The sequence below is a fragment of the Myxocyprinus asiaticus genome, chromosome 4 (assembly GCF_019703515.2).
Source record: "Myxocyprinus asiaticus isolate MX2 ecotype Aquarium Trade chromosome 4, UBuf_Myxa_2, whole genome shotgun sequence".
Classification (NCBI taxonomy): Eukaryota; Metazoa; Chordata; class Actinopteri; order Cypriniformes; family Catostomidae; genus Myxocyprinus; species Myxocyprinus asiaticus.
Genome location: NC_059347.1, coordinates 9,328,278 through 9,350,877, shown reverse-complemented (window position 1 = coordinate 9,350,877; position 22,600 = coordinate 9,328,278). Strand labels below are relative to the sequence as shown.

The 22,600-nt window shown below is 36.9% G+C and overlaps 1 protein-coding gene across 5 annotated transcripts in view; it reads left to right on the top strand.

The window, feature by feature from the left end:
- LOC127437116 (terminal uridylyltransferase 7-like) overlaps nucleotides 1–21,175 on the top strand; it is a 37,895-nt gene extending 16,720 nt beyond the window's left edge. For 4 of the 5 annotated variants that reach the window (XM_051691837.1, XM_051691827.1, XM_051691819.1 and 1 more), the window contains 16 exons: nucleotides 2,551–2,701; nucleotides 4,458–4,544; nucleotides 5,911–6,011; nucleotides 6,362–6,419; nucleotides 7,163–7,266; nucleotides 8,498–8,587; nucleotides 8,871–8,984; nucleotides 10,193–10,270; nucleotides 11,694–11,871; nucleotides 12,253–12,300; nucleotides 16,291–16,382; nucleotides 16,460–16,575; nucleotides 18,699–18,880; nucleotides 20,076–20,128; nucleotides 20,237–20,303; nucleotides 20,503–21,175. In XM_051691837.1, coding sequence (XP_051547797.1) covers nucleotides 2,551–2,701; nucleotides 4,458–4,544; nucleotides 5,911–6,011; nucleotides 6,362–6,419; nucleotides 7,163–7,266; nucleotides 8,498–8,587; nucleotides 8,871–8,984; nucleotides 10,193–10,270; nucleotides 11,694–11,871; nucleotides 12,253–12,300; nucleotides 16,291–16,382; nucleotides 16,460–16,575; nucleotides 18,699–18,880; nucleotides 20,076–20,128; nucleotides 20,237–20,303; nucleotides 20,503–20,567 — 1,584 coding nt within the window. In that variant the 3' untranslated portion in view covers nucleotides 20,568–21,175. Of the gene's footprint in view, nucleotides 1–2,550; nucleotides 2,702–4,457; nucleotides 4,545–5,910; nucleotides 6,012–6,361; nucleotides 6,420–7,162; nucleotides 7,267–8,497; nucleotides 8,588–8,870; nucleotides 8,985–10,192; nucleotides 10,271–11,693; nucleotides 11,872–12,252; nucleotides 12,301–16,290; nucleotides 16,383–16,459; nucleotides 16,576–18,698; nucleotides 18,898–20,075; nucleotides 20,129–20,236; nucleotides 20,304–20,502 lie in introns of all 5 variants that reach the window. The other variant, XM_051691845.1, reaches the window with a different exon arrangement.
- The last annotated feature ends 1,425 nt before the right edge of the window (nucleotides 21,176–22,600 follow it).

Below are 22,600 nucleotides of genomic sequence, written 5' to 3'. Positions count from 1 at the left end.
AATTCTTCTCAAGTAATCATAAACGACTGTTTCACTTAAGTAGCAGTCTTTACAATAATTTACACCTGAATTGACACTGCAAAACTTTCATAGCCATTGAATTGAAAATGCAGGAAGAATTCTAATAGGGGAATTGTTATTTATGGTGCATCCAAGGCATTTTGGAATGATCGTATTTACTTATTTGAGTTGAGCCACCACAAAGTCGTATTTACCAGTGGGAAAGTCTGGATTTTCTTTAAACCCGACTTTCTGAGTTTGGGGACGTGTCGATCAAAGAATCATGAAGGAAGCAAACTGGTATTGGTAATAATTCAGTTTTGCTTGTGGGTTTTGACTGTATAGTTTAGTTTGTATGCATTTTTGTATTTTAATAAAGAATAGCGGAAAAGTTTGCCAGAAGATGAGACTCATTTAGCTGGTTTATGAGGGGACTGGCGTGTGCAACAAAACAAAATATTTCATCATATGTGCCGTAACGAGAATTATAAAATAGATAACAAATCATTTACTGTACACACCTAATGTACGGCTTTGCTCTTCATTTTGTTGCATTGGTGCCAAAAAAGCTTGTCTTTGTCAGTATGTAAAAAAAGAGAGAAAGAATTATGAAATGGCAAAATGGGTACATTCTTTCCTACTAAAATCACTTACGACCTTGTCAGTACAAACTTCCCAGGAGGACTTGAACGCTGCATTTTAGACCCATTGTACCTGACCAATATTATGGCATTTTTCCACTGCACGTTACGGTTCAACTCGACTCTGCTCGCTTTACTTTTCTGAACTTGCTTTTCCACTGCAGTTTATGAAATGTTTTGTAATGTGTTCACCCCTGTCGCCGATTCCTCGTGTAATTTGAAAACCCTACGACTTCCATGACAAGACAGACAGTTGTGTAATATGAATGGTACCACAATCTGACATCTTTGAAAGTCGTGTAGTGTGTAGGAGGCATTAGTGCAGCCTCAACGTGGGTGGGATTATAGGCTGATCGTCATAGTTGCATCACCCCATCCAGCTTTCGTTGGATCCTCTCCTTGGCTACTAATGAGAGGAACGCCTGCACCTCGTTTATTGACCACAGCGTGGTTTTGCGCACAGCCATTTCTTTTTACAGTTCGAAAGTCGCGTGTACAAATGATATTGCTGTCGCTGTTGCTAACTTTAAAACTAGCGGGTTGATGTCCCGTGTCGCAAATCCAGTGACGCTGGTAGTGACGATTCTCTCTGACCAATCAGTGATCTGCAGGGTTTTGACGTCACATTTAGTATCAGCTCGGCTCGCTTGGAACCTCGACCGAGGTGGTACTAAAAAAAGTATCAGGTACTATCCACAGTGGAAAACCCTCAAAAAGCGAGTCGAGCCGTACCATGCAGCGCAGTGGAAAAGCCCCAATATAAGAGACCAAATCTAGGCCTTTTCCATGTCTCCATGTTAATATGCTAATTGCTATTCTACCTGCTAATTCTATTTCTATAATTTTGAGTAAATGGATAGTATCAGATGAGCTGTATTATTAAAGGAGTATTCCAGGTTCAATACAAGTTAAGCTCAGTCGACAGCATTTGTGGCATAATGTCGATTACCACAAAAATGTATTTCGACTCGTCCCTCCTTTTCTTAAAAAAAAAGAAATCGAGGGTACAGTGAGGCACTTACAATGGAATTGAATGGGGCCAATTTTTGGAGGGTTTAAAAGCAGAAATGTGAAGCTTATAATTTTATAAGAGTACACATTCATTCTTCTGTTAAGACTTGTGTATTATTTGAGCTGTAAAGTTGTTTAAATCGTCGTTTTACGATCGTTTTAGGGTTTATGGCGTTACCTTGAGATATGGCATAGAATTAATGTAAGTGCTTTTATAAAATTATAAGCTTCACTGTCTTTAAACCTTCCAAAAATTGGCTCCATTCACTTCCAATTTAAGTGCCTCACTGTAACCGATTTTTGCTTTTTTTTTTTACAAAAATGAGGGATGAGTCTAAATACATTTTTGTGGTAATCAACATTATGCCACAAATGCTGTCGATTGGGGGGGCCTGGGTAGCTCAGTGGTAAAATACGCTGGCTACCACCCCTGGAGTTCGCTAGTTCGAATCCCAGGGCGTGCTGAGTGACTCCAGCCAGGTCTCCTAAGCAACCAAATTGGCCCGGTTGCTAGGGAGGGTAGAGTCACATGGGGTAAACTCCTCGTGGTCGCTATAATGTGGTTCGTTCTCGATGGGGTGCATGGTGAGTTGAGCGTGGTTGCCGCGGTGGATGGCGTGAAGCCTCCACATGCGCTATGTCTCCGTGGCAACGCGCTCAACAAGCCACATGATAAGATGTGCGGGTTGACGGTCTCAGATGCGGAGGCAACTGGGATTTGTCCTCCGCCACCCGGACTGAGGCGAATCACTATGCGTCCACGAGGACTTAAAAAGCACATTGGGCATTCCAAATTGGAAGAAAAAGGGGAAAAATAAAAAAAAACATGCTGTCAATTGAGCTTAATTTGTATTGAACCTGGAATATTCCTTTAACTAACCTTCTTCCTCTCTGTTAGTCACACATTCTAGTGTGCAGCCTCTGTAAGAGTGATGGACATTTAAAACAGGACTGTCCTGAAGACTTCAAGCGAATGGAAATAGAACGGCTTCCACCTTTGACTCCAGAATTCCGCAAGACACTCAGTGAAGTCTGTGAGCAGTGCTACCGTAAGTACACTGGGAATGTGTTTTGAAATGGAAATGTTATTTTCAAGGCATCTTGAGAATGGAATGTAGCCTGGACAATACCGAGTCGAAAATTTTGAAATCACAATGAAAATCAGGATTTTTTGTTTGTTTTTTCATTTAAACTTAGAAACATTTAATATTCTGTGTTTCTTGGTCATTATTTCTAATCAGATTTCTGGGATTATTTTTAAACAAAAGTAAGTTCATATTTGATATTGATCATGTTAACTCTGTAGAAAAGGTCGAATTTCCTTGCTTCCATTGAAGCACTCAAGACCTTTGGAACGTTCTCAAATCATGCTGGATAACATGGATCGACATGTTTTGCGCAAACTTTTAGAGTCCATGCCAGCTTGAGGACAATCTGTGATTAAAGTAAAAGGGAAACAACAAATATAAGGACAGTTTGAAATTTAAGTTCATTTTTCAGTTCAACTATAAATATTTTAATACAATTTGTAATGAAAAATGTTGTGTTAAGGATCATTGACGAAGGTTGTCCAAGGTTATAACAATTAGAAGTCTTTTAAAAATCTAGTTCAAAACGTGTCAAGTTCACAGAAATGTAATCTTGGTGTGTACAATTTGGTTTCATACATAAAAAAAAATCTAATAAAATTCATAAATTTTTTTCTACAAAAAATTCAATGACTTTAAAAATGTAATGTGGTGTAACCATCAAGTAAAAGGGAGTAAAATACTTTACTTGCACCTTGAATACACAAAAGTGTACACAACCTATTAATTACAAAAAAGATTTCAAACATTTTTCAAGGGAAAAAAATAATAATATATATATACATACATACATAAATGTATGTGTGTGTGTGTGTGTGTATATATATATATATATATATATACATACACACACACACATACATACATACATATATGCATATATATATATACACACATATATATATACACACACATATATATATATATATATATATATATATATGTATGTGTGTGTGTGTATGTATATGTGTGTGTGTGTATATATATATATATATATATATATATATATATATATATATATATATATATATATTTTTTTTTTTTTTTTTTTTAAATATCATGAATTTTTGAGTCAAGAATATTTTCTTCTGAATCGTTTTCTCACTGTTACACTATGTGACCTGACCAAAATATGCTTTTTCATAAATGCAAAATATCTTGAAATATATATTTTGTTCTTTTTTTTTCTTTTTTTGTTCTTTTTGTCACATGACAGCAAAATGGCAACCTGCATGTTGGTCACACCATATGACTGATTTGGTGGATAGGTTTTTCAAATATTAATGTCTAAAAAAGAAAGTTTCACTGCTTTTTTTTTTTAAAGAAATAATTAGATTATTCTGCTCAACTCATGCCAACATTTCTTTTTTTCTAAAACTTCAGCTTTGTTTTTTTTTCTTTTACATCACGTGACTTTTTTTTAACTTTCAGCCCCAGAAAAAGTGTAAAAATGACTTTGAAAACATTTTAATCATAATCGAGGTGTATTCAAGTCATTGTTTTATGTGATTTTTGAATAGATCCGAAAATAAAAATTAGTGTCTTGCCATTGATCCTTAAATTAGAAAACAATGCAAAATAGAAGCATTTTCACTAGTGGACCAAGATCTTTGGAATGTTTACTAGTTTTTTTTTATTTGATTTTGAAATCTCTCGGCCACTTAATTTCTTAGTTTCAATGATTCTGGTTTCAATAAAAATAAACTCATTTCTTTAGGTGACTTTGCACCAGATGATGTTGAGGAGCAGGTCAGAGAGCATATTCTGCAGGACTTGGAGACATTCTTGAGATGTCAAGTGCCAGGTAACACATTTACTTAGTGTCTGCATATTATATTCAGTACAACAAATGCAACCGTGAGGTATACTTACAGTTGAACTGTACAAATGTAGTTGACAATTCAAATAAAATAGCATTATTTTTGCTTTTATTACAGTAAACAGTAGGCAATTGAATATTGGGTGGAAACGTGCTTAATTGTCATGAGAAAATGTCTTACAATAATAATGGTCTTTAAAGGGATAGCTCGCCCAAAAATGAAAATTATTTTATCATTTACTCACCCTCATGTTATCCCAGATGTGTTCGACTTTCTTCAGCAAACACAAAAAAAATATTTTTTGAAGAATATTTCAGCTCTGTAGGTCCATACAATGCAAGTGAATGGTGACCAGACCTTTTGAATCTCCAAAAATCACATAATGGAAACCAAAGTAATCATGTGATTCCAGTGTTTAAATCCATATCTTCAGAAGCGATATGAAGGTGTAGGTGAGAAACCGAACAATATTTAAGTCATTTTTTACTCTAAATCTTCACTTTAACTTTCTCTTTCACATGTGAAAGTGAATCTTAATAGGCACCACATGTGAATTACAGATGTAAAAGTGAAAGTAGAGATTTGGAGTAAAAAAAAAGGACTAAGCAACCAAATTGGCCCGGTTGCTAGGGAGGGTAGAGTCACATAGGGTAACCTCCTCGTGGTCGCTATAATGTGGTTCGCTCTCGGTGGGGCGTGTGGTGAGTTGTGCGTGGATGCCGTGAAGCCTCCGCACATGCTGTCTCCGCGGTAACGCGTTCATCAAGCCACGTGATAAGATACGTGGGTTGATGGTCTCAGACGCAAAGGCAACTGAGATTTGTACTACGCCACCACAAGGACTTAGAGTGCATTGGGAATTGGGCATTCCAAATTGGGGAGAAAAAGGGGTGAAAAAAGGACTTGGAGTTTCTCACCCACATCTGTTAAACTGCATCTGAAGATATGGATTTAAACACTGGAATCATATGTATTACTTCTATGTTTCCTTTATGTGATTTTTGGAGCTACAAAGGTCTGGCCACCATTCACTTCACAGACCTTCAGAACTGAGGTATTCTTCTAAAAATATTTGTTTGTGTTCTGCTGAAGAAAGTCAAACACATCTGGGATGGCATGAGGGTGAGTAAATGATGATAGAATTTTCATTTTTGGGTGAACTATTCCTTTAATAGGGCTTCATATTCGTGATACAAATATTTCAAATTTTTCTATTTTGATTTCGGTGTGGAATATGACCCGACCATTCATCAGGTTTACTCAGTTACTCCGTTATTGTATTTTAATTGTTTTACATATGCATAATGGAAGGAATACGCAGATGATAAATGATTCATATTTGTTCAACAGGAGCCAAGTTGGTTCTGTTTGGATCATCTAAGAATGGCTTTGGCTTTAAACAGAGTGACTTAGACATCTGTATGACTCTAGAAGACCATGACACAGCAGAGGTAATGCACAAAGACTTTTTTTTTTTTCAGACAGACAGAAAGTATCAACTCAAATAACAGTGGTTCACAACTATTCTTAATTGTGCTTAATAGTGACGATAAACTACTTTTTCATCACTTGCCTATCAAATAAAGGCTAATAAATATCTATTTTTAAAGAAAAGTACTTTGTAAGCATTGCTCAGAGGGACTATGACAGGTGAACTCACAGGTGAACAAGGAGACACTATAGCATTGGTTCATGAAATAAATAGTACAACTGTGAATTATTAGCTGATTATTTCTCACTGTATTCTGTAGCGATCATTTAGTTTCCAATTCTGGTGCCTTGCACACATTCTCTTTGACAGGGCTTGGACTCCATTGCGATTATTGAGAGCTTGGCTAAAGCGCTACGTAAACACCAAGGTAAGCTTTCAGTGTTATGTGTGTAACTGCAATATTGCCTGTCGTTTACACTACTAAAGGATGAAGAATAAAGAGGATGCAGAGAATGTTTAATTGTTAAATCATTTGGCAAAATAATATAATTGAACTATTCCAGTCTCCCCTGCAGTATAACATATATACATTATAATACAGAATCAATAATATAATTTAATCTAGAAAATCTATTTAGTATGTGTGTGTGTGTGTGTATATATGTATATAATTATTATCTGTTTATTTGTTTTATTTATTTTTTATTTTAAGGAACATGAAGGTTTTTCCTCTATATACCTTCCTTTCTTTGTACCTTCTAATGTTCCCCACTGGTAAATAAAATGTCATGAAGCCCCCTGTATTTTTCAGGAAGGAGATCGACCGATAGTGGATTATGCCAGTGCCGATAACCGATTAATCAGCTGATCATTGCTTTAAATCAATTTATAGAATGATAAAAAACATTGACATTGAGGCTACAAGAATCAAACATTTAACAAAGACTTTGTTTCTATGCTCCATATGTAGAAGTGCTCCACATGTATGTATAAGTATTTATGAATAATCGATAAAACCGATATATAGGTCTACCTCTACTTCATGAAACTTCCATTTACTTCCAATTTAGGAGTATGATGGTAAAATTAGAGTGATTTTGTTTTGCCCGTGCCCCTACTGCCTCCAACTCTCTCTTCCTCTCCCCATGTTTGTTCTTCCATTCATTTTAGGTGTGAGAAACATCCTGCCTATTACTACTGCCAAAGTCCCAATTGTGAAGTTTTACCACATCAAAACAGGACTAGAGGGAGATATAAGCTTGTACAATACACTGGTGAGAGAATAACTGTATTAAATTCTTTTTGTCCACGATAGACACTTAAACAGAAACTAAGCATTAGCCCAATGAAAGTGCAGGCCACATATTGTCAGGGTTTATAGTGCTAATATTTCACAAGAAAAAAACTCTTTATGTTTTGTCAGTGTGTCTTTGGTATTAGGGGCCAAGCACCAAAGGTGAGAAACCCCTATTATATCTTATTATTATTCTTCCACCAAAAGTCTATGGCAGTCCATATAGCCGTACATAGGAAAGTTATGAAATCTGGCACACTGATAGGGGGCACTCTCAAATGGAACTGACCCAAATTTGGGGTTTCTCACTCCAATCCTCTAGCGCCGCCAACAGTTCAAATTTCACTTGTGTTTCGGCCGATAACTTTTGAAGCGTAAAGGCTTGAGTATATTTTGGTTGTCCGCATTGCTGTTCACTCTGCGCACAGTATGCATGATGCAAATTTCGTCATAAACACAATCCGCATGGCCCAGATTTTCTCAACCCGCGGTTACGGTCCTCATCTGTGTGCATTGTCGGTGCGTGCACCGGCCATTGACTGTACTAAAAGAGTATCTAAAATCTGCTGTAGTGGGCATGTGTTAAACACGTTCATTTACTCCCTCTCGGTCAGAAGAGTATACTCTGAAAGGCAACGCGCTTGGCCGGGCGCGATCCGAAATGCAGAAAAACAAAGTATACCCTGGCCTCAAGTCCTGTAAACAAAATTATTTTGTCCTCTGATTCCTTGGGTCACGCCCCATAAGGAAATATCGCATTGTTTTTTAGCTCCAGCCACTCGATTTTCCGAATTTTCAGAAAAAAAAAAAAACAAAATTCGGACTCCTAGACCATATGTCCAATTCACGCGAAAATTTAGCACGTAACATCTAGAGACACTCATGACAAAAAGTTTTGAGATTTACGATGATAGACCTAAACGTTCTTGTATAACGCTTCAACAAATTTGATTGCGAACACAGCATGGACGTGAGGCTGTATCTTCACAACGTTTTAGCGTATTGACACGAAACTTGGTATGTCATCACAAGCATAACCTGAGGGTGCCTGCAGCGTTTTGGCACAGTGCCACCTAGTGGTCAGGAGATATGAAAATGGCTATTTTTGCTTATAATTTCTGAATAGTTTGGCCTAAAATTATGAGGCTGGTCTCGTTAGATTCCTGGGGTCATGCCCAGATTCATAAGAATTTCCCACTTTGTCCCCTCAGGCTTTGCACAACACACAGTTACTGGCATCATATGCTGCCATTGATGCTCGTGTGAAGATCCTCTGCTATGTCATGAAAGTGTTTTCCAAAGTAAGTTTGACACATTGATTATCAGATTGTGGTGCCATCACTGCTTTAGTCATAATATCTTGATTTATAAGAGTCAAGCATGTTGCTTTTTAGTGAAAATTTCCCAATAATCACAAAATGTGGATGTAAATGTGACCAATGAACATGACTTTGGCTGTGGCTTTGTTATTAATGATCAGTGGTCCACATGTAAATGGTTTGGGCTGCAGATAAAACTTGTTTACATTCAATTCATAAATTTGATATATTGATCATGAGAATGAAATGATTCTTGTTTCTTCAGGTATGTGACATTGGAGATGCATCACGTGGCAGTTTATCTTCCTATGCCTACACACTTATGGTGCTGTACTTCCTTCAACAAAGAAACCCTCCTGTTATCCCTGTTCTCCAAGAGGTGTGCTTCTTGTTGCCTATACATTTTTCCAAAGCTTTTAGCTGTAATTGAGTTTTTAATAGCAAGCTTTTTCAGTGTTTCTAAGCTAAATGTGTACTTTAAACCAAACTAAACTGTGTTACTTTTTTTATGTTAAAATGCTTTCTCCTGTTGCACCTTAATGTGCAGAAATTATGTAAAGGTGAAATGCGTAATTTGTGCGACACGGGTGTCACCAATCGGAAGTGCAAAAATGCTCTCTGTTGTCAAAAAGGTTTCCTGAACACTTCACTGTCTGCCAGGGATTGGGCAAACAGGTTGTCCCACTGCAAACTTTTACCATTGGTTGAGCCAGTGTTCCTGTGTCAGGCTGGTTGGGATTCTCAAACAGAGCGATGTTTTGATAGCGCCACAGTATGACACTTTTCAGGAGAATGAGCCTACGAATGAATTGCTTAGTTACTTATGCGCACATTCAAATAAGTTCACCCAAAAATTATAATTCTCTCTTCATTCATCCCTCCCTTATGCTCTCTCAAACTCTTATGACTTTTTGTCTTCTGCGGAACACAAATGAAAATATTTTGATGGCGATATGATATGAAATTACCCATACAATGCAAGTCAATGGGGTCCAACACTTCCAAGCTCCAAAAAGGACATAAAGGCAGCATAAAGTTAATCCATACGACTCCAGTGGTTTAACCCATGTCTTCTGACACACACTGCTCATGTACATGCACTCTGCGTATGCGTCAAGAGTAAGTTTAATCGAGCCTCAATGATCGCGGCTTGAAGATTGCAGATCGCAATATTTATAGTGAAAAAAAAAGTTACATTTTGGTCTGTTTCTCACTCAAAGCTGACCAAATCACTTGAAGTCATGGATTAAACCACTGGAGTTGTATGGATTACCTTAATGCTGACTTTGTTCTTTTTGGAGCTTGGAAGTGTTGGGCCCCATTGACTTGCATTGAACAGATATATTTACATCCCCATCAAAATATCTTCGTTTGTGTTTTGCAGAAGAAAGAAAGTCAAATGAGTTTTAAGATGGCAAAAGGGTGAGTAAATGATGAGAACTATCATTTTTGGGTGAACTATTCCTTTAAAGTGGGATAGGAGAAAGTATTTTACCATCGAAACAATGGCAGAAATGATCAAATGTCAATTATAATGTGCTCATCATGTTAGAATAAATGTAGAATAAATAAATGTTTTTTTGATAGATATTTGATGGGGAGAGGAAACCTGTAGTGCTTGTAGACGGCTGGGATGTGCATTTCTTTAAGGATTTAAAGAATTTGGTGAGTGAATTTGTGGTTTATCATATGAGGTCCAGGAAAATTCTATAAAATAAATTATTATGTTTAATAGCTTAGCGTGCTAGCTGTAATTGAAAAATTTTGATTTAATGCTTTAGCATTTAGTTGGTTTAAAAGCTTTCCATGGCAGATACTCTATATCCCTGTACACAAAAGGAGATGTTAGGAAAAAGTTAGCCTGAAGGCCCCAGTACACTTACAGAGAAGTTCTACTTTGTTCTCTGTTCAGAGGTAAAAAGAAGTTAGAAGAAGCTGAGCAACGATATACTGTTTGCGAACATACAGACTCCAGCCACACCACTGGGGGAGGCGTTTAGAGGAGCATTTAAATATGAGGACCCTCTACATGTCATCAACTAATATGACATTAAAATGTGTTATCAATGACTTTAAGCCTCATTGTATGAGTAGAATTCACAAGGGATCAGTAAAAGAAGCTGTTTTTAACCAGTCGATGATTTAAATAAATAAATATGCAGTTGATAATGTGTAATTTGTCATGTTTGCCTTTTGCATTCATGGTGCTGATGCGCTAACACGTTATACACAGCCATAATATGCGCTGGTTACACTCTGTTATTGTAATTTATGATTTACACTGATACTGCTGCAAAGATGGGTAATGGGTATAATACAGACAAAAGAATGATGATTGTTATATCTTACTTTAGGCAGGTGTGTGAATGTCATCCTGCTGCAGATGAAACAAAAGTGAAGCAGCATATCAAACAACAGAGTGAATGGGCACTTAAGAATAATGAGCAGATTTGATTCCTCTTGTAGACTAATTAAACAAAAAAATGCATGACATGCTCTTCGAAAATGTCTCTACACGAACGATCGTACAGATGTAGGTAAATGTGCACCAGTTCGCTCTTAACTTTGTATGCCATTGTATTCATGTTGACTATCTTAACTGACTGAACGGGAATTAGCTATGGGCCTCAAAGTAGGTGGAGCTCCAGGTCCATAATCCTGCTGATTATGTGGACCAATGGCAGTAAAAAGGTGTTTAGCAGCCGGTAAGAAGCTTTCCGAAAAGTTTGCCCTGGCGAGCTGTTACGAACCCTGAAACTAACAAAAACACACCTTCTTTTTGGACAGATTTTGCTCTAAATCACGTCACACCCATTCGTTCTTCGATTTCATAGGAAGAATGCAGGGGCCTTCAGTCACCATTCACTTTCATTGCCTCTTTTTTTTTTAATACAATGAAATTGATTTAGGCTTTCATGTCAGTCTTTAACACTCTGCTTATCTTTTGTATTCCATGGAAGAAGGTAAGTCGTGAGTAAATGATGACAGAATTTTTTGGGATGAACTATTCCTTTAAAAATGCAGCGCAAAAATGTGGCTTGGGTTTCTGGTTTAATAGTTGCCAAATATGGGATCGTTTATTCCACAGCGTGATTACTGGCCGGAGTACAAGAAGAATAAGGAGTCGGTGGGGGAACTGTGGCTCGGGCTGCTGCAATTTTACACCGAGATATTTGACTTCAAGGAGAACGTCATATGTATCCGCAGGAAGGAGCCTCTCACCACTTTTAAGAAGCAGTGGACCTCCAAACATCTTGCCATCGAGGGTGAGCCCAAGCAGTTTACTGCTATTGTGATGGCATGAATCAGACCAAGAACCCAATATATGCAGTGTTGGAGGGTAATGCGTTACATAATTAGATTACTTCTTTAAATGTAACGTTACTTTTTTGGGATTGTTTGCATCATAATATGTGACATTAATTAAGTAACATTAATTTTCGATTTAATATACTGACAAATACAGTTGAAAACCTCTGAAACAAACAACTAATGTGTTACTTAAATTTGCAACAATGCAATCTAAATAGTTTCTTTTATTAGACGTTACCCAATAGTGAACTGGTCATGTTCCCCAACACTATAGATATGGTGCAGTATCATGATTGATCAGTTGTGTATACATTGTCTTTCTCTTGTTGTTTTAGATCCCTTTGATTTGAGTCATAATCTCGGAGCTGGTCTCTCACGGAGAAGTATGTAATGTTTCTTTTCCTTTTGTTGTTACTCTACTCCAACATGCAAAGTTACTGTATTCTAATTTTTCTTATCACTGTTACTCTTTTTTTCTGGGCTGCCAGAGATTTACTGATAAAATACTACCTGTCTGAATGGATAGTGTAAACTGAACATTAATTGACAGTACAGCATACACTATATATATACACATTTAATACAGCTTATCAGCATTTACCTTCATTAAATATCTAGCTTAATGAAAGAAAATGCCCACAGAAACGTTCTGGTATAAAATGATTGATTACTTGAAATTAAGGATTTGAACCTGTTTTTCTTATGAAAAAATAAGCACTTAGCATAAACAACATCTAGATTCAAAAATAACAACAACAATAAAACATTTGCACTCACACATAGAAACACACTTTCCAAGTCTTCTGAAGCAATACAATCACTTTAAATAATTAAAACTTTCTTTTTGGGTGAACTTTTCCTTTAACAATGCATCCACAGCGCCAACCAATGCATTGACTTGTAACGGCAAGATTTGGGTGAGAGAAGCAGTTTCATTGTAGCCCACATCAGAAAAAGGCACAAAGGAAAATCCAATTGCAATATTTGTGTAGTGTTTTTACTAGTTAGGTATTTAAAGCTGAACAATGAATAATCGATTACACATGCACATCCCAACCACATACAGTTGAAGTCAGAAGTTTACATACACTTAGGCTGAAGTCATTAAACCTCATTTTTTTAACCACTAGTTATATAGTTTGTATCGTTTTGGCAAGTCGTTTAGGACATCTACTTTGTGCATGACACGAGTAATTTTTCCTAAAAACTTTTACAGACAGATTGTTTCACTGTTAATTGACTATCACAATTCCAGTTGGTCAGAAGTTTACATACACTAAGTTAACTGTGCCTTTAAGCAGCTTGGAAAATTCCAGAAAATGATGTCAAGCCTTTAGGCAATTAGCCAATTAGCTTCTGATATGCTAATTGTCTAATTGGAGTCAATTGGAGGTGTACCTGTGGATGTATTTTAAGGCCTACCTTCAAACTCAGTGCCTCTTTGCTTGACATCATGAGAAAATCAAAAGAAATCAGCCAAGACCTCAGAAAACAAATTGTGGACCTCCACAAGTCTAGTTCATCCTTGGGAGTAATTTCCAAATGCCTGAAGGTACCACATTCATCTGTACAAACAATAGTACGTAAGTATAAACACTATGGGACCACGCAGCCATCATATCGCTCAGGAAGGAGACTCATTCTGTCTCCTAGAGATGAACGTAGTTTGGTACGAAAAGTGCAAATCAATCCCAGAACAATAGCAAAGGACCTTGTGAAGATGCTGGAGGAAACAGGTAGACAAGTATCTATATCCACAGTAAATGAGTCCTATATCGACATAACCTGAAAGGCTGCTCAGCAATGAAGAAGCCACTGCTCCAAAACCACCATAAAAAATCCAGACTACACTTTGCATGTGCACATGGGGACAAAGATCTTACTTTTTGGAGAAATGTCCTCTGGTCTGATGAAACAAAAATTTAACTGTTTGGCCATAAAGACCATCATTTTGTCTGGAGGAAAAAGGGTGAGGCTTGCAAGCCGAAGAACACCATACCAACCGTTAAGCATGGGGATGGCAGCATCATGTTGTGGGGATGCTTTGCTGCAGGAGGAACAGGTGCACTTCACAAAATACAGGTGCATCTCAATAAATTAGAATGTCGTGGAAAAGTTCATTTATTTCAGTAATTCAACTCAAATTGTGAAACTCATGTATTAAATAAATTCAATGCACACAGACTGAAGTAGTTTAAGTCTTTGGTTCTTTTAATTGTGATGATTTTGGCTCACATTTAACAAAAACCCACCAATTCACTATCTCAAAAAATTAGAATACATCATAAGACCAATAAAAAAAAAAAACATTTTTAGTGAATTGTTGGCCTTCTGGAAAGTATGTTCATTTACTGTATATGTACTCAATACTTGGTAGGGGCTCCTTTTGCTTTAATTACTGCCTCAATTCAGCATGGCATGGAGGTGATCAGTTTGTGGCACTGCTGAGGTGGTATGGAAGCCCAGGTTTCTTTGACAGTGGCCTTCAGCTCATCTGCATTTTTTGGTCTCTTGTTTCTCATTTTCCTCTTGACAATACCCCATAGATTCTCTATGGGGTTCAGGTCTGGTGAGATTGCTGGCCAGTCAAGCACACTAACACCATGGTCATTTAACCAACTTTTGGTGCTTTTGGCAGTGTGGGCAGGTGCCAAATCCTGCTGGAAAATGAAATCAGCATCTTTAAAAAGCTGGTCAGCAGAAGGAAGCATGAAGTGCTCCAAAATGTCTTGGTAAACGGGTGCAGTGACTTTGGTTTTCAAAAAACACAATGGACCAACACCAGCAGATGACATTGCACCCCAAATCATCACAGACTGTGGAAACTTAACACTGGACTTCAAGCAACTTGGGCTATGAGCTTCTCCACCCTTCCTCCAGACTCTAGGACCTTGGTTTCCAAATGAAATACAAAACTTGCTCTCATCTGAAAAGAGGACTTTGGACCACTGGGCAACAGTCCAGTTCTTCTTTCCTTAGCCCAGGTAAGACGCCTCTGACGTTGTCTGTGGTTCAGGAGTGGCATAACAAGAGGAATACGACAACTGTAGCCAAATTCCTTGACACGTCTGTGTGTGGTGGCTCTTGATGCCTTGACCCCAGCCTCAGTCCATTGCTTGTGAAGTTCACCCAAATTCTTGAATCGATTTTGCTTGACAATCCTCATAAGGCTGCGGTTCTCTCGGTTGGTTGTGCATCTTTTTCTTCTACACTTTTTCCTTCCACTCAACTTTCTGTTAACATGCTTGGATACAGCACTCTGTGAACAGCCAGCTTCTTTGGCAATGAATGTTTGTGGCTTACCCTCCTTGTGAAGGGGTGTCAATGATTGTCTTCTGGACAACTGTCAGATCAGCAGTCTTCCCCATGATTGTGTAGCCTAGTGAACCAAACTGAGAGACCATTTTGAAGGCTCAGGAAACCTTTGCAGGTGTTTTGAGTTGATTAGCTGATTGGCATGTCACCATATTCTGATTTTTTGAGATAGTGAATTGGTGGGTTTTTGTTAAATGTGAGCCAAAATCATCACAATTAAAAGAACCAAAGACTTAAACTACTTCAGTCTGTGTGCATTGAATTTATTTAATACATGAGTTTCACAATTTGAGTTGAATTACTGAAATAAATGAACTTTTCCACGACATTCTAATTTATTGAGATGCACCTGTAGATGGCATCATGAGGAAGGAAAATTATGTGGATTTTGAAGCAACATCTCATGACATCAGCCAGGAAGTTAAAGCTCGGTCGCAAATGGGTCTTTCAAATGGACAATGACCCCAAGCATACCTCCAAAATTGTGGCAAAATGGCTTAAGGACAACAAAGTCAAGGTATTAGAGTGGCCATCACATCAGTCCGATAGAAAATTTGTGGGCAGAACTGAAAAAGCGTGTGCGAGCAAGGAGGCCTACAAACCTGACTCAGTTGTATCAGTTCTGTCTGGAGGAATGGGCCAAAAGTCCAGCAACTTCCAGAGAAGCTTGTGGAAGGCTACTCAAAACATTTGACCCAAGATAAACAATTTAAAGCAATGCTAACAAATACTAACAAAGTGTATGTAAACTTCTGACCCACTGGGAATGTGATGAAAGAAAGAAAATCTCTCTACTATTATTCTGACATTTCACATTCTTAAAATAAAGTAGTGATCCTGACTGACCTAAGAAAGGGAATGTTTTCTATGTTTATATGTCAGGAATTGTGAAAAACTGAGTTTAAATGTATTTGGGTGTATGTAAACCTCTGACTTCAACTGTACTTTTAGACATGTTTAAATTACATTGAAAAGATGTAGAGATAAAATTTGTTGGCTTGATGTTGATTAAAACACTACACTTCAATAACTGGTCGCATCTTCCTTGATGTTTTCAGTGGCCAGCTTCATCATGAAAGCCTTTATTAATGCACGCAGTGTCTTCGGCACCCCTGTCAGAGTTTACCCTCCAGAGTATTCAAATAAAATGGTTTGTGTCCACCTACATTCTCTACAGTGCCTTTTCAAGTCAAGTGAGTTTGCTTAATGTCAGTTTTGTTTTGGCAGGAGTACTTTTTTGACCCAGAGGTGCTCACCGAGGGCAAACTCGCACCCAACGACCGCTGCTGCCGGATTTGTGGAAAGATTGGACATTTTATGAAAGACTGTCCAATGAGAAAGAGGTAATTTAGCTAAATTCTTTTTTTTTTCTTCTTTTTTTTTCTTTAGAATAATTTGTTTTACATCTGTGTATTTGATAAACTTTCAACATAAAGATTGCTAGAAAATGTCTTTGGAAATGGTTGGTAATGCTTTACAGTGTCAATGCATAGTACAGATGATCTAGTAACAGTGATGTACTAGTCAGTTATTAAACTGTATTAAACAGCTTTTCATTTGAATATATCTGAGAAGCACTTTATTACTTAAGTTATTGTCCAAAGGCTACTTTTCCTGTAAAAGTCATGGAGATAAATAAAATCTTAAAGTCATGGAAATTTCTGTAGTAAATAAGAGCAATGTCGAGCCGATGAAATGCCTTATTTAGAGCTTAGCATAATGAATATTCAGTGTGTGTGTGAATATATATATATATATATATATATATATATATATATATATATATATATATATATATATATATATACAGTGTATACTGTATATATATATATACAGTGTATACTGTATATGCACTTTATTAGGAACACTATACTGTACTAATACTGGGTATAATACTGCTAATACTAATACTGCTCTCAAAACAGCCTCAATTCTTAGTGACATGGATTCCACAAGAAGGTGGAAACATTCCTTTGAGATTCTGGTCAATGTTGACATGATTGCATCATGTAATTTCTGCAGATTTGTCAGCTGTACATTCGTGCTGCAAATCTCCTGTTCTTCCACATCCCAAACTAAAGAACAGTGAACATGTTCATGAAGCCAGTTTGAGACGGGTTTCGCTTTATGACATGGTGCATTATCATGTTGGTAGTAGCCATCAGAAGATGGGTAAATTGTGGCCATGAAAGGATGCACATGGTCTGCAGTAATACTCAAATAGGCTTTGGCATTCAAGTGATGATTGATTGGTATTAACTGAGCCAAAGTGAGCCAAGAAAATGTTCCCCACACCATACACCACCACCACCAGCCTGGATTGTTGACACAGGTAGGTTGGGTCCATGGATTCATGCTGTTGTCACCAAATTCTGACCCTACCATCTGTGTGCCTCAGCAGAAATCGAGATTCAGCAGACAAGGCAATGTTTTTCCAGTCTTTAACTGTCCAGTTTTGGTGAGCCTGTGCAAACAGCAGCCTTGGTTTTCTGTTCTTGGCTGACAGAAGTGGAACCCAACATGGTTTTCTGCTGTTGTAGCCCATCTGCCTTGAGGTCTGATGTGTTGTGCATTCTAAGATGCTCTTCTGCTCACTAAAATTGTACAGAGTGGTTATCTGAGTTAGCGTAGCCTTTCTGTCAGCTCGAACCAGCCTGGCCATTCTCCATTGACCTCTCTCATCAACAAGGTATTTCCGTCTGCAGAACTGCCGCTCACTGGATGTTTGCCGCTGACTGGATTCTGAGTAAACTCTAGAGACTGTTGTGTGTGAAAATCCCAGGAGATCAGCAGTTACATAAATACTCAAAGCAGCCCATCTGGCACAAAAAATAAATATAAAGAAATCAATAAGATCACGTTTTTTTCCCCATTCTGATGATTTATGTGAACATTAACTGAAGCTCCTGACCTCGTATCTGCATGATTTTATGCATTGCACTGCTTCCACACGATTGGCTGATTAGATAATCGCATGAATAAGTAGGTGTACAGGTGTACCTAATAAAGTGGTCGGTGAGTGTATATTCATTATGCTCAGCTCTGAAATATGGCATTTCATTAGCTAGAAATAGCTTTTTTTGAGTGCAATCTCTATAAAATGATTTTTTACATTTTCATTCATTAATCATGAACAACTAGAAAGATCATGGAAAAATCAAGGAAATTCACTTGATTTAAATGAGAGGGAACCCCGTACAGAAATCCATAGAGAATTTGTAACTTGCTAATTGTTACTGAGAAGTTTATTTCATTTGATTTAATTGAAGTTGTTAGTCCTTTAGCTAGTTAAATTGAAAAATAAATTTACAATCCATAAATAATACGAAGCCATATCTGTCTTTGCCTTGCACTTACACCTTAGCACATGCCAAAACAGAATGAAATCATTATTAAATCAGACACATTATGCATTTTAGCTGCTGTTGTTGTTCATTGATTTGCTTTTTTTTAATGATATATGAAGACAGAGGCATGACAATACTGATGGATTTCTCAGTGGGCGTGACGTCATGAAGTTCAGCAAGGGAATGAAGGACTGCAACCCTTATAAGAATGGAAGGTGGCGACAGAAGGAAGAGAGATGCTGTTTTCTGTGCGGCTCCAGTTCTCACATAAAGAGAGACTGCCTGCTGTCTAAATCTCTAGGTAGCTCTTCATCTCAGGTCATTGCATTGTTTCATTTTAGTTGCGTTTGATTTGGACATTTACCTATGACACGTTCACAGTGTTTGGGATTTTTATTGAGATTTACTAACAGGTGTGACTGTATAATTGTCAATCCCAATTTCTGTTCTCACGATAGCAATGAAAATTGCCTATAACCATAGTGACAGTGATTAAAGTAAATCTCAACAAAAGAAAGCCATCAAATTTGTCAAGGCATCATTTAATGTACGAGCCAAATCGAGGCGCTCGTTTGTCCGTCAAATCTATTTTTAACCAACAGCAGCTTTGAATGCTTTTTGCATTCCAAATATTCATTTAGTGTGGTTTCATTCACAGCATGGGTTTACCAAAAGCTCTCAAAATGCAGTTGTTTGAGTTCTGAAATGTTAAGAGAGTCAGCTTGGTTATAGAAATCTTGTGTCAGTCTCGTTTATAATATGTTTATGGTGTGTGTGAAGTAGGGCTATCAATCAATTAACATTTTTAATTGAATTAATTACAATATGTTGATTTATTAATCAGATTAATCGCATATATGAATATTTGCTGTAAAAGGCCCCCAAATAAAGATAATTCAATATATTGTAATCAGAATAATTATAAATATAATTACAGCTGTCAAAATTAATGCGTTAAACAATTTTAACAGGTTTTCAGTGTCTCTAGCCATAAATGCTGCGTCATGTCAAGTTAAATGTAGTTTGAAACTTTAAAAAGCACGTCTTGAGACCCCTGCACTCTGCTCGATCCGGCTGTTTTTGTACAGCTGTGAGTTGCCTGTACAGCTGGAGTTGTGCTTACTGCCCCTTGCTGAAAACAGGTGGCATTTCAAACATGAATAGTAGGAAAATTGCTTATTACGCTGGCATGATTAATTGCATTTTTAACACGCAATTTTTTTTTAAATATATATATATATACACAATTAAACACCAAATTAACATATTAAATCGAGAGTGAACATAACCGTATTTAGCACTCTAAAACAGGACTGCCAACAGTATTCTGCTGCTGTGTGAACGTAGCCCTAGTGTTGCACTAACAATATCTTCCTCAAATTGTGAACCATGTTCTGACTCTGGACAGACTTGATATGTTTACAACTAAGGCATGTTTTGGATGTTTGAGGCTTTGGTCAAGAGTCATGCAAACATCCACATGTTTGTCTTTACAGAGTCCTCTCCACACACATACCAAAGAAGTCCTGCTTCAGACAGAGACAGACAAGTATGTTTTTGTTTTGTTTTTTCTTCCATTTAATGTTATTTAATAATAGTGTTGTTTTGCTTATTAATGCACATAAATGCAATGCTCTTCTATGCGTGTACTGTACAGGGCAGTCCTCAACAGGACAGGAAGAGGAAGCAGAAAGCAAAGAGGGTAATTTTGGGTCCTGAAGCAGGTTAGCCCAGTACTTGTACATGGTGTTTTATGCAATGCTTAATATATTAGCTGTTTGATTAACTCTTTAATCCTGTTAAAATTTCATTTTACAATAATTTTCATATGAAATGTTTTAACGTAGTGTTAAACTCATAACATTGTCGATAAAATGTCATACTTTATCACATAATCTAGATTGATTCCATGTTGTGTTGTAGGTAGTCTTGCCAGCAGGAACACATCTGTAAATCAGTCTGTCCAGAAGTGGAGCCCTTTCCAGTAAAACCTTTACAGTGAACTATTACAGACTACAGTGAATTATGTCTGATCCGCAACAGCCTAAGCAGAGTATTATCTTAAATCAAAGTTAGATCACTCTGATGAATGTGCCTTTTATAGGTGTTTCATTTTTTTAGTTGTTTTTTCTTATGGAAGGAACTATGGTTGTTTCTCATTTTATCTGTTTTTATTTATTCTTTTTTTTTTTTTCGTTTTGCTTTGTTTTTTTAATGAAAGAGTCCAGTTGATTGAATTTGTAATTTAGTAATGTATCCCCACCTACTGTGTGTTTTTGAATTAGCTTGAATTGTTTTAGTAAATCAGAAGTTTGCACCATTGTGTCGTGTGTGTTCCAAGAAGCATTTTGTTTTGTATAAATATGTACAGAAAGAAATGTTGGTTGGGGTCTGTGTATTTACATTGTGCTAATATTAATGCAAGTAATTGTAGAGCTGTTCTTTGTGCTTTCTTCTGTTTGGCTGGGCTTGGTTTTAGTTTTTACACTTTGTTTTATAGTTGTGCTTTGATTTTGCTGGATGAGTTGTGCATTTATTTGCAGGCAGGCTACAGTGCATTTGCTGCGATGTCAATAAACTCGTTTAACAAAATGGATTCCTGTTTGTAATTGAAGTCTGGTTTATGTTATACATGATGTGATTTTTTTCTGTTAACTTTTCCCCCCTTTTAAGCAGTAATCCTGCTCTATTTTAAGTGTAGTGCAATGCTTTAAGTCATTCACACGAAGTTAGTGGACATGGCCATGAAGTCTTTGTAAGTGGGTTTAGCAAAATTGTGTGCAAAGCACTAATGGGCTGGGTCAAGTGCAATTTAATTCTAAGGTTCTTCTCCAGTTATTGCACTGTCTGCATCCCATTATATAGTCCATTCCCTGTCAAGCGTCAGTGATATAAACAAAGAATGCACATTTATAAAAAGTTGGTATTGTAAATGGACTGTATGCTGAATTACGTTCTTTTGTGCAATAACTGTATCCTTGTTGAATGTCAGGCATATTTCTGTGACTGTGACACACTCCTTTTATACACATGGAAAATGCAGGTTCAGGATTTGGATATAGGCTCTGTTAAAATTATAGAGAATGTAAGTATTGTTAATTATATGGCTGAGGCTATTTGCACCCCAGTGCAAATATAGTGGTAGATACTATTTGCACTCCAAATTAAAAAGCAGTGTGTTTATTGTTTATTGTGTTTATTTAGAGTCCCACAGACACCCTACACCCACCCCTACCTCTAAACCTCACCCTAACCCTACCTTATAAAGATTAACCATGGTTTTACTACAGTAACCAAAGGATCATCGTAGTATTTTGTAGTAAAATTATAGTAACCACAGAATTAAACATGGATACTATATTAAAAGCATATTACTACAGTAAAACTATGATTGATTGCATTAAAACTACGGCTTCCACTGGAAAACATGGTTACTACACTATTACTATAGTAAAACCATGGTTAATTTAACCTGGATCACACTTTTGTCTCCACTCCCAGACCTTCACCGTGACCAAATCACTGCAATGCAATCAACATTTATATTAATTTTTATTTAATATTATAAGTAGTATTAAAGGAAATATTAAGAGAGGAAACAGGATGGGGAAAAGTAGGACAAATGGGGAAATCGAACCCGGGTCCTTCCTCATGAAAAAAAAAAGCACATCCACACCGTCATTACATTGCAACGACACTTGAGGGCGCAGTTTCTTTAATTTCTGTGTTTCCACCAGACAGTTTGAGTGCAAATAGCCACGCTGTGTGGCAGGTACTATTTACACGTAGTGTAATAAAATTGCTAGTAATAACAGTGAATGAATCGGCTTTCCAGGTTAGTCTGTGGATTGAGGGACTGTTGTATTTTAAATGGATTTATTTTTTGTTTTTGCATGCACTTCACATCTACCGGTTTTCTTTAAAAATGATATTCATTTATTGAAAAAAAAAAAAAAAAAAATTATAATTTCAAATTACACTTCAAACGAAACAAAAATATAATCAAAATAATGAAGTAGTC